General features: G+C 46.4%; 1 protein-coding gene across 1 annotated transcript in view; it reads right to left on the reverse strand.

The window, feature by feature from the left end:
- Positions 1-492: 492 nt before the first annotated feature.
- The window catches only part of CABLES1 (Cdk5 and Abl enzyme substrate 1), a gene marked incomplete at its 5' end in the record, with an annotated part of 101,658 nt that continues 89,736 nt past the window's right edge, over positions 493-12,414 (reverse strand). The window contains 3 exons of the mRNA XM_006920031.3: positions 493-1,870; positions 4,607-4,814; positions 6,034-6,140. Of these exons, the coding sequence (XP_006920093.3) occupies positions 1,730-1,870; positions 4,607-4,814; positions 6,034-6,140 (456 nt within the window). The remainder of the gene's footprint in view (positions 1,871-4,606; positions 4,815-6,033; positions 6,141-12,414) is intronic.

The following is a 12,414-nucleotide window of genomic DNA, read 5'->3' on the forward strand; positions in this document are numbered from 1 at the left end:
AGACACCAAGAGAGGAAGGTCAAGGGCACATTGTATTTAAGGTGACAGAGATGCTTTGAGCACTTTGTGCTTCCTTTCCAAATTTCCCTCATGAACAGTTGGTGTGCCCTTAAACATTAGATGATCTAGCCAAAGAGATCACATTCATCATAGCCCCCAACAAAACCATTGTCTTAAACTGAATCCAGCTAAGGAAATTTGTTAGCACAATATTTAGGACTAAACTCAGCTAAATCTACAACTATAAAGAAGGCGAATACCCTGTTTGCTCTTTCCCCAGCAGCTCCTTGAAACTCTCTATCCTGTGTGACTGTCAGATTCTTTTGAGTTCTGCTAACTAAAGCTAAATATGCTCAGTTTCCCCTTGCTCTTTCTCTGGGGTGATGTGAGAAGCTCCAAATCTGTGTGTGAAATCTGAAGTGGGGATGGCAGCAAAGGAATCCTTAATGCAGGGCAAGGGGTAATGCACGTGTCGAAACATACACATACATGTATATAGAAACAATAAAATATTTTAATTCCTTTTACATGGCCAAGGGCTTTCTTCAGTCAGGTGAACCGCAGTGGGTGCTTATCTCTTACGGCTATGAGGTGATGGCGTGGTCACGAGCCTCAGTACAGGTTGTCGCAGCAGTTAGTACAAGTCACAGTTGAAATTCTGCATTAACAGACCTGGGTACATGGTGGTGATAGGAGTCACTGCCTCTATCGATGGACACAACCTCAGCTCAAGATGCAGTTTGTCCCAGCTGTCAAAAGCCTCAAAACACCAATCATGTGTCTTACCCTTATTCTGGATATTTATAAAACACTTTATATATATATAGCACAATAAATGTGCTTATTATGCACTCTAACATAGAGCACAGGAATACATACCACGGAGTAGAACCCCAGCCATCTCCACAGTGGGAAAAGTGCGAAGGTTAAGTGTGTGCACATAGTGTGACGGCAGACAGGTACAGAGCGCCACACTCCCCACCTTTCCACAAGACCCATCCAATACTGAGAACGTGTCTTTTCTGTTCTATGCGTGGTAGAAGCAGTAACAGAAACAATGTCATTTTCTGAGGGCAGAGGATGTCCGACAATCTGGTATAGAGAGTGACTGTTATCCAGAGATTATCTAGAAATTACCACTCATGACCCCAGGCTGAGGTCTGTGGCTAGCTTTGGGGGTTGAGAGCTGACGAGACATCTCTGACACACACTGTCACACTTAGTCATGCACACGCCCCAAGAGAAAGTGCACTTCAACAGCTGATACAAAAATAGATTGGCACACTCTTTTGACACAGTGAGGGTATCTTTTAAAAGCTTTCCCCCAACTTCTGCAAATTCTCTTCCCCACTCTGCTCTAGAACCTCAGTCTGAGTGAGCGGGTCTGGAGAGAAGGCCCTGGACCACACTTGCAAGGCCTGCGTGTGCCCGGGAGGAAGCCTGGGGCGGAGACAGCTAAGAACTCTTGCTAGTGGAGAGCTGGAAGGGACTCTGCTGTCTTCTGCATGGGTGTCCTCTTCCCTCCCTGAGTAGCAAACAAACAGCTCTCATTTCATCTCGGCCAGCCAGACTGAAGACTCCCTGAAAAGTTTCCGGTACTGCTTCTACACAAAAACATGTTGAGAGGAAAAAGCCTGGTATGTTGAGTTCTATTTTTGCATTTTCAGTACTGAATGCTGCTCCGCCGAGCTCAGAGGAAGTGGTCCCTGGCCCTCCTAGGGGGCCTGTGCTAGGAGCTCTGGACCAGGCGTCTGTAATGGGGCATGACTTCGTGCTCTGGCAAATGAAGGGCAAATTCCAAGGCCACTAACACTGGGAATTCAAAGGCAATCAGTTCTCGTCTGTTCAGCCGGAACTTCTCTTCCAGTTTCTGCAACAGAATTAAAGAAAACAAAGTGTTTTAGCTTTGAAATCAAAATCCTAGGCTTTCTCCACATGCAACCTCTCTCTCTGCCCATCAGCCGGGGAGTGTTTACAGAGAAACCCATTGTGGGCAAGACTGTGGAGGGAAAAGGGAGGCATCAGCTGTACTTCCTGCCCTCAGTCCTGGTAGAGAAGGAATCGAACCTTCCTGAGGACCCACAGTTTGTGGAAGCTTCACATACATCCGGTGACTTTCAGGTGATGTTTTATCCATTTTACAGGTGAGACAACAGGCTCACGAGGGTAAGTAATTTGTCCACAATGACATGGGCAGTAAATGGCAATGCTGAGATTCAAACTTAACTGGGACTCAAACTCTACTGTTACAACTAGTTATTCGGGCTTAGAGGTACGACTAAAAATATAGCAAATCATCTACAACGATAATCACATGGAAAGTTCAGAATCGAGTGAGCTGATTCTATGTGTTTGGTTTTATTTTATGCACGAGGACCCTGGTGAGGTCACCTCACTTTCAGAACATCACACAACTCCTGTGTATCTGAACAGGCTGAGTGGCCGGTGTTTGGCTCTGGGCCTAGGGGGACCCCTCCTACACTGCCTCCCAGTTCACCCAGCTGTAAGGGCTGCTGGGATAGAAATGAAGGGGAAAAATCATGGTAAAGGTGGGTAGCAAAGGCCTCATTTTTGCTGCAGTACATTCTGCTTTGGCTTAAACTTAGTTGTTGGTTTAATCTCACCAATGGGTAGTTAGAGACTACATTTAGATTATAACTGGGGTGAGGTCCTGTGTTAGGTTAATTGCTACGGCAAATGGTTCGTCAAAGCATTACCATTATATTCTGCATTAATACTATCAGCTTTTGCTGTGTGGTATTTTATTCAACTATGATTAAGTGAACATAATATCACTTAAAATTTTATTAATATTTGTTATTTCTAAAGATTCATTAGATCTGCAAATATCTATGTAAACTTTCTGAATCTCAGCTCAGATTTGGTATCCAAAGATCACCTCCAAGCTAGATGACTTTGTACCATTTTTTAAAATCGGTAAAGCACCGGCCTAAAGAATACTTTCTTTCATTGATGAATGAATGGATAAACAAAATGTGGTATATATATATACAGTGAAATATTATTCAGCCTTAAAAAGGAAGTTCTGACAACGCTATAATATGGATGAACCTTGAAGACATTATGCTAAGTGAAATAAGCCAGATACAAAAAGACCAATTCTATATGAGTCCACTTCTATGAGGTACCTAGAATAGTCAAATTCATAGAGACACAAAGTAGAATAGTGGTTGCTAGGGGCTGGGGAGTCGTTTAATGAGTACAGAGTTTCAGTTTTGCAAGATGAAAGAATGCTAGAGATAGATGGTGATGGCTGCAAAACAATATGAATGTACTTAATACCACTAAACTATACACTTAAAAATAATTAAAATGAAAAAAGAATACTTTTTTTACGTGGGGCATATCTACATTAGCTCCCTTTCTGCTTTTTCTCCTTTGTCACTGAAGACAGCTACACAGATAGGTATCTGGGGCATTGCACTAACTATGACTTTTATTTTCTATATTCTGAGCCTTGGACATCCTGGGGCCTTGCTGACCCTGGAGGGACTGTCCCTCCCAGGGTTGGCCAATTCCCAGAGTGCCCAGAGGGTGTGCTTTTCAAATGTAAACCAACCAATCCAGAGCCCACACCAACCACCTCCTGTATTGGCTCTCACACTCCAGGCCACTATCTGCCTGCCCTGATCACCCATGGCCATGTGCCAGACAACCAGGCACGGCTCCTATGCCCCAAGCCGACTGATATGATTCAAACCAGTCAGTCCCAGTCTGCTCACCCTGCCTTGCCCATTCCTTCCTGTGGAAACCAAAATAAAGGCTCCTGCCCACAGTTCCTCTATCTCCCTCTGATGCCTGGCCAACCCCGGTACTTTCCTACATGGCCCCTTGTTATGGACTGAATGTCTGTGTCCTCCCATCATGTTCACATCTCAACCCCCAATGTGATGATATTAGGAAGTGGGGCCTTTGGAAGGTGCTTAGGATCATACGAGCTCATGAGGAAGGAGTTCTCGTAATGTAATTAGTACCCCTATAAGAAGAAAACGAGGAGGGCATGCTCTCTCTCTCTACCCCTCCCCGCTCTTTCTGTGCCATGTGGGCGCATAGTGAGAAGCCAGGAAGAGGGTCCTCATTGGACCCTGAAGTAGCTGGCACTTTGATCTTTGACTTCCAGCCTCCGGAACTGTGACAAATACATATCCGCTGTTTACGCCGCCCGGTCTCTGGTATTTTACTATGGCAGCCTGAGCTAGGACACCCCTCCTCTTGGGAACTATAACAAACTATCTCTGCAACGGCGATTGTATCCTGATCTGTTGGCTTTACCGTACCTCAAATTTTCTATGAATTCACCATATTTTGAAATAGGCATTCATATATTCATCTAAGGAGATTAGTGTTTTCTTGCTTGGATGGGGCTCTCCTTTAAGAGAAAGGAGAAACCACTTAGTCAAACCCACACCTTTCCCCAAAGAGGAGGCAACCACAGTGGCAGGAAGCCAAGGTCTGTTGAGCCAATGCGTCTGATGGACGCTCTGCAGGTCACGCTGCTCTTGTCATATAGTGGTTTCAGTGGCTGTGAGGATAATACTGGACTGGAGCATGTACAAGCCCAGCCGTCAGGACAGGGGCTACTTACATCAATTAAATGCTTGACTTCATGCTTTTTGAGGTCACTTCCAATTTTGGCTGCTAAAAGCACACAAGCTCCGGCACAAAGCTTCCGGTTCTGTTTGTTTAGCTTTCCCTTGAGGGCGAGCTTCTCAAAGTAGACAAAGGCCATGGCCACTGTGGGCTCCTCCAAGCCACAGTCCTCCTGAGCAAGCTTCCGCATCTCTCGCTTCAGACTAGAGAGAGACAGGAGGAAGAGAAGTCTTATTAGAACTTGAGAGTTTCAGGGACCCCAAAGAAAAGGACTACTTCATCTCGAAAGTATTTCCTCTTTCTCATTCCCAGAAAGGTGACGTGGAATGGGATTAAGTCCTTGTGAGTGAGAAAGTTACATAATGTGTGAGGAACAGACTCAATGCTAGGGCTTTGGACTCTTTGCTGTTGATGAAGTTCTACAGAGTCCAGACCACGTTGATATGGGACACAAATAACCACAATGAACCTTAGTGGATCTCCAAGGGCCTCTCTGGAAACTAGGAGAGTTGTCCAAAGCGACAGAGGGAAACTATGAGGAGAACTACAGTCATTCCAGAGAGACGAATGTAGAAATAAATTAGGTACTTGGTGTCAGCTCTGCAGAATATCAGTTACGTTCATTAACTACAGCAGAAGAAGGGTTAGGCTAAAGGCACAATGGCCAGTGTGCTTAGGAAAGCTGCCCAGCAAGTGGACAAAGTGTAAATACTACGTTTTTCTGACCTCTTTGGCTTGGAACATGGCAGAATCAAATGAGTACGGGGATACCGATTTGTGTGCTTAAATGTTGGCACATATTCCAACATTGTGTTGGTGTAGAGTTTAGCCTCCATTATTACATACACAGAAATTCTGCTGTCCTGGCACACAGATACCACAAGTCAGCTTCTCTCTGGCCCAGCAAGGCCAGTCCTCTCTGGACTCTTTGACCGGCAGACATGAGTCACCACAAAGCCGATCCAATTTGCCATAGGAGAAACATAGGCCTGACCTTGCTTTGGCTGTTTTGCTGACTACTTAAAGATAGAGCTTGGCTATCATTTCAGGGCAGACAACTGTGGGTAAAGAGTTATCTCAAACTATGATACCACTCTTTTCTGTTTTGTCTACATTTGAGAAAACAGGGAGTCAAATGTTTCCTATTTTCTCTGAGTTTTCAATAACATAAATCTTACTGAACTGGTGAACTACAGATAGTATGAAATGACCAACAAAAGAAACCTCCCCACAGATCCTCGTCAGCTCGTGTCAAGAGCTCTGTCTTCTGTCCTGCTTCCTTCAGCTCTCACACAGGGGCCCAAGGCAGCCAGCATTGCATGAGCCTCTTTTTGCTGACTGTGCCCATGTCTCACTTGAACCATCACACAAACCATGAGCTTAATGCTTCCTGGGAGAGGAGACTGAAGAGAAAGTTCATACCTCCTTATTTTGCTGAGTGTTAACTTAATGTGAGGAAACTTCTCCTTGAAGGTCTCATTCATGTCCTTCTTGAGATCTGAGGGCTTCACGTAGTCAATTACTGTGGTCTGTAACAGATCAGGCAACAAGGTCACTCCTTGCAATAAGGGTCCTGGGATGTTCCAAGCCAACTGCACATAAAACGTGCAATTTATGACTTACTGACAATTTCTAACACTACCATGCAATGGGGAGGCCAGGTGAGTGCCCAGCAAGGGCTCGCTGAATCCAGGAGCCTGAACAAGGCCATGGGTCCTGGAGGCAGAAGAAAACCTAATTCCTGCTTCTAGCAGAACCAGGTGACATTTAGAAACACCGCCTCTCAACCTTCAGCGGTCAGTGCCTGGCAGGGAGGGTCGCTCCTCTCTTAGCTCCTATGTTTCAGTCTGTAATTCACGCAGTGCAGTGTTTAGGACTTGTAATTTGGACTCACGCAGATCTGGGTGCAATCCACACTTGACCATCACAAGTCGTCTGGCTGTGGGAGACTGACTTAATGACCACAAACCTCAGGTTCCATATCCGTGAAGTGAAAACAGTAAGTGCCTACTTCATATGGTTATTTCAAGAACCATGCGAGAAGTAAAGTGCTCTATGCAGTGCTTGGCATACAGCAAGTGCTCAATAAATTGTTAGCTATTATTATTTTTTAATTGTGGAAAAATACATGTAACATAAAATTTACCATTTTAACTTAAGTGTACAGTTCGGTGACATTAAGTACATTCACATGTACTTAATGTCAACCATCACCACTGTCTCTAAGACTTTTATCATCTTGCAAAACTGAAATTCTATACCCATTAAACAACTCCCTTTCCTGCCCCTCAGCTCCTCCTGGCAACCACCATTCTACTTTCTGTCTCTCTTAATTTGACTATTCTAGATACCTCACACAAATGGAATCGTAGAGTATCTGTCCTTTTGTGATAGCTTATTTCACTTAGTATAATGTCCTCAAGGTGCATCCATGTTGTAGCATGTGCCAGAATTTCCTTCCTTTTTGAGGCTGAACAATATTCCATCATATGTATATGTTAGCTATTATTAATAGTCCCTTGAACCTTAATTTTCCTCCTCCTCCCCTTCCCCTTTCTAATTCCATCCATCCTTAAAGACAGGCTCCTTTGAGCCCGTTCTGGGCACTCCGGTCTTCCCTGCTCCTCTGTGCCTTACCCTGTTAATTCTGAATTAAATAGTCTCTGGCCGGGTCTCACCAGGTGAGTCACATCACTCCTCTTCAGGAGTAACTTTCAAAGGGCTGCAATAATGAGTGATGCCCCTGCTGGCTGGCTATAGGCAATAATCTTATCAGGCAAAGCCAAAGAAAGAAGCTATAGATTCTGATGAGAAGACCTGTACCCATGGACGACTACCATGGCCAGCCTCTTCCAGAAGATGCATCAATAGTTTCCTCAAATAGCTCCAACAAAAGTTGCTGGCTTTCTGTGAACACCTCCATTCAGCAGATGCTTGCTTTGGCATGATTTTAGAAGAGGTACATGGAATGCCCCTAGTGTCAGTTAATAACCAAGAATAGGCAGACAGCCCGCATATCCAATTCGTACTGATCTTAATGGCACTTTCTTTGCTTTTCTGGTAAATAAAGGCAAACATAGTGAAACATAGTATTAACTCAAGCAATTCCACCAAAGCTGTTCAGAGTTTTCTCAAATTCTGGGTGGAAGTGGACTTGGTGTGATGCCTTGACTTCTTCCTCCGAGCCATGTTCTTTCTGGCTCAATCAGGAAGGCGCTCCCTCAGCTAGCCCAGGACGTGCCTATTCTGGTAGTTGTCGTGTGTACTTGCATGTGAGTGCTGCTCTGCCAGAAGGCTCAGGGGGTGGATGCACGAGATTTTATGGAGGCCACTTACTGCCAAGGTCCAGCAGAGTAGATGCCTCCACCGTCCTCCAAGATGGTCTCATTTCCCTTACTACTTTTCAAAACTGCTCTATTTCATCTCAAGCAAATATCTCCACCAGGTGAACAGGATATAAGATTTTTAATTTAGGAAACAGGCAGCAGAATGAGACACCACACCTAACACGCTTACCTCAAAAGCTGGGCCCATTGGCCAATCAACCAATTCTTCTATTTTCTAAATACTCAGCACCCCTCCCCCTTCCCCCCACCCCTCCCACATCCAGGCACTCTGGACTACCAGAGAGACAGCCCCCTCCTGCTCTTCCTCTGTGGATGAAAGTCACGATGTTTGAAATGATGTGAGCAGGCTCAGGCAAGGAGTCACAGGCCTTCGTTGGGGGTCCAGCTCCGTAAACCTCAAGCAAAGATATCATGGGGGGAGAGGGCCTGGATGCTCCCTGAGGCAACCGTAGCAGCTCTGCTTTTTTCTATCTAATATGTAGGTACACGCAACACTTCTCTTGAAAGAAGGCTCCCACTACCAAAGTTTGCAAATGCATTCCAGCCACATCACCTCACAGGTGAGGAAAGAGGGTCAGAGAGGTGAAGAGGCTTGTCCTTGACCCCAGCAGGACTAGTGCTGGGATTCATGTCTCCCAGCTCACACATCTGCTTTTCTGTTCTTAATCCGACTGAAAGGAGCGATGGAGAGTAAGGTCCAGGTAGTGGCCAGTGGCTCCACCTCCAGCAAGTTGGGCAGCTTGGAGAAAGTGGTTTAACCTTCTTGACCTTTACCTCCTCCTTCTCTGCACAAGGTAAGAATACCTGATGAGGCTGCTTCATAGGTTTATCTTGAAGATCAAACGGAACAGAACGTACCTAAAGGACATTGGAGAATTTTATCAAGGGCATCATAGGGGAAGATGGCAGCAAACTGGGCTCAGCTCCAGTCCCACTGAGTCAGTGTCTGAGGTGGGGCCCTGCTATCTGCGAATTTATGCGAATCAGATCCTTCTTGCCTGGCTAACACCCATCAGTAGTTTGGCTTGTGATGCCACTTCTGCAGGATCATCTTCCCGAAATCCCCAGTGGTTAAGGTGCTCTCCTGGTGACTCCCCTTCATTATACACTATGGTTTGGATATATGACTCCCTTCTGGAACACCTTCAAACACCTCCTGACTCCTTTGAAGCTAGGATTCTAAATGCCATCTGGTTCTTCCTATCCAGTGTACCAGCATGAGACGGCAGAATTGAAGCAGAGCCTGTGCTTCTGTTTTTCTGTTGCCGAGAGGAGTCGTGGCAGGAGTCTTGGAGTCCCAAGTGTCCATTTTGCAGGTGTGAACCACAGCAGGGGTAGCTTCCAGACCATGTAGGCGGGGACACTGCCACATCCGACACTGGCGGCCAGTACAGCCCCACAGTGGCCTGGCTCTGCAGCATGGCTTTGGGATCATTCCTGAAATCCCAACTTATGCGGTTTCTTCAGCCTTGTCAGCGATTCTATGAACTATTTAGTATCCTGTAATAAATCCCTTTCGCCTTAACTTAGCTCGGGTGGATGCTGAACTGTGACTGATACACACACTCCCTTCTTTCATTGATGACATTTATCACTACTGAAACTATATCTCTCTGGGGAGACTTGGGGTAAAGACAGGGCTTCAGATTCCCCTAAAGGCACCAGTGTCATCAGTTCACAAAGACACCAAGTCTTGCCCTGGGGCCCTCATATGCCATTTCCTGACTAATCCTGGCTCTCAACTGACCCTGTAAGCACCAATAACCGAGCTCAGCCTGCGGCCCTAGAACTGGAGCAGGGAGGGCTCAGGCCCAGTCTCGGGCCTTGCAGGAGAGACTCATTTATACAAGTAGCCTCATCCTGGCTCTTTAGGATATAGAGCTGGGCCTACTTTTCCTGACAGAGGGATAAGTGGACATGGACATTTATCTCTAGACTGGACCTAAGAGAGGGGGCCAGAGAGAGGGCCAGTGAGCCGATATTATGAGTCCCTTGGTCCAGTGCGTGGCTCCCAGCGAGGGTGGCACATGGCAGCTGCAAGGATAGCCAAGCCCTTGAGTTTATCTTCTAGGTGACAGAACTCTTCTGAATCCTGGCTCTGCCGCCCAGAGGTGCAGAAGCGGCATTCTGTGATCTCCTCTGTGTGGAGCTTCCAGCCTCAGGGTCATGTCCTACGACTACTCCCAGCACCGAATAGAAGGCCTGCTGACAGCATGATCCTCTTCTTCTTACTCATCTACTTGGCCATCACCTGGCTACTCTGAGTCTTTTCTAAACTAGAGACAGCACATTTTGAGGTGGGGGTTTCTGCAAACCTCCATCTTTCTCTCAAGGCTCCTCATTTCCTTACCTCCAAGGGGCCAATGGTCCTGGCCTCCCCAGCCACCAGGGGTGTGTGGCAGAGGAAGGGGCCCCACCAGGGAAGGTGCAGGACAGACATGGGCCAGCTGGGCCCAGCATTGCCAGTGCGGCTGCTTTGAGAAGTCCAAGGGTATCTGGGAATGCTGACTGCTGGAGGTTTGCTGCTGCCCGTACCTGAGGCAGGTGCCACAAAATAACATTCTGGGCTGTTTGCTTACATCTATTTTGGGGGTGAGAAAGACTGGCTACTGGAGCGATGAAATGCCTCCAAGACTCAAGATGGTAGGAGGATGATGGGAAATCGTGGATGTGAGCCTGAGCGTCTTAGGCTGGCTGAGAATGTGAAAAGTGGTTGTATTAATTTCCTGTGGCTGCTGTAACAAAGTACCACAGGCTGTGTGGCTTAACCAACAGAAATTGATTGTTTCACAGTTCTGGAGGCTAGAAGTCTGAGATCAATGTGTCAGCAGAGCCATGTTCTCTCCGAAACTCTAAACAGAATTCCTCCTTCCTTCTTCCTAGCTTCTGGTAATTCCTTGGCTTGTAGATAAATGCATCACTCCGATCTCTGCCTCTGCCTTCACATGGTGCTGTCCCTCTGTGTCTGCGTTCACATGGCCATCTTCTCTGTGTGTCTTCTTAAAAAGATACCAGTCATATTGGATTAGGGCCCACCCTCCTTCAGTGTGACTTCATCTTAACTAATTTATATTAGTTATATATATAATTAATACCTATGAATTTATAGAAATTATATACAGTTTATATAAAAATATATACTAAACATAAATACATAATTTATATGAGTAACACCCTACATCCAAATAAGGTCACATTCTGAGGCACTGGGGGTTAGGACCTCCACCTTTCTTTCGGGGGAATGATGTGGCCTTGTTGTACTCTGATCAATCCAGCTCTGTCCCAGGCAGCAGGTTTTGGTCTTGGCCTTGGTCTGAGGGTGCACTTTCCATGTTTCTTCTTTCTCTACCCCGTTTGCTTGTTGAGACAGCTCTCTTCAGTCTGGCTTTAGTATTTGCTTCTCTGAGCTGCAGCTCAGTGGAAAAGATCCCAGATTCTGGAGCCAGACCCCCTGGTTTAAGCTCCCGCTCTGCCACTCAGTATCTGGACTGCCTAGTGTAAACTGCTTAAGCTCTCTGTGCCTCAGTTTCATCTGGCTTCTCCATCATCTGCTTTATGTCAATGAGTGCAAGGCACCAGGTCTGTGGGGCCGCTCCAGGTCCTACTCACACTCAGCTGTGTGGGTACGCAATTTGGGCCGCTGAGTGAGTGGCCCCCAAAGCGACAATCTGCTTTCAGACCCTTGCTCAGACAGAGTTTTGCACACACACTGCACCTGGAGCCCACGCCAGCCCTGCATGGGCCAGACTCTGGGTATTGAAAGAATCACCCTGAACCCAGGGCCACCCTTCCTTCAAGCAGATTCCAGAGGGTATGACAGTCCTCAGCTCTGGTCCCCTCTAAGAAACATTTTCTGGAGCATTTTTTATATAGCAGCCACGATTCCTCTGAATAGTCCTATCTGTCTTGAGGGAGCCTTGTGTCATCCTTTAGAGGCTGGACCTCCCCACCACCCTGAGAGACAGTCATCCTCTTTCCAGTAATGGGAGGCTGAGCTGCAGGCGTTCGGTTACCATGGGCTCCAGACACTCATTCATTCTGGCTTGAGAGAGAATAAATTAAAAATGAGGCCAATACTTTGTTCTAGTACCCCCCCACACCAAGTTTAATTATATAGTTTATAAAGACTCAAAATGCCCAGATTTTGCCAGTACATACATGTTACTATGAATCAAATTGCTAATAAATTAGGCTGTGGTTCCTTCCTGGTCTGGGATAGACTGAGTAACCACTGTTACTAATGACACTTAATTTCAGGTCATGGGATTCACTAGATGCAGGGCTCCTTGTGGACCCAGCCATGGCTGACAGCTGGGCTGGGCTGAATGATGGACAGGCAGCTTCAGCCCCACCTGTGATTTTGCAGAGGGGGCCGTTCTGTGCTTGGGGTGAGGGATCACTTAAATGCTCTCACAGCTGCCTGGCTGCAGGAAAGCTGTGTGTGTACAGCTGCATA

The sequence above is a fragment of the Pteropus alecto genome, unplaced genomic scaffold (genome assembly GCF_000325575.1).
Source record: "Pteropus alecto unplaced genomic scaffold, ASM32557v1 scaffold146, whole genome shotgun sequence".
Lineage (NCBI taxonomy): Eukaryota > Metazoa > Chordata > Mammalia > Chiroptera > Pteropodidae > Pteropus > Pteropus alecto.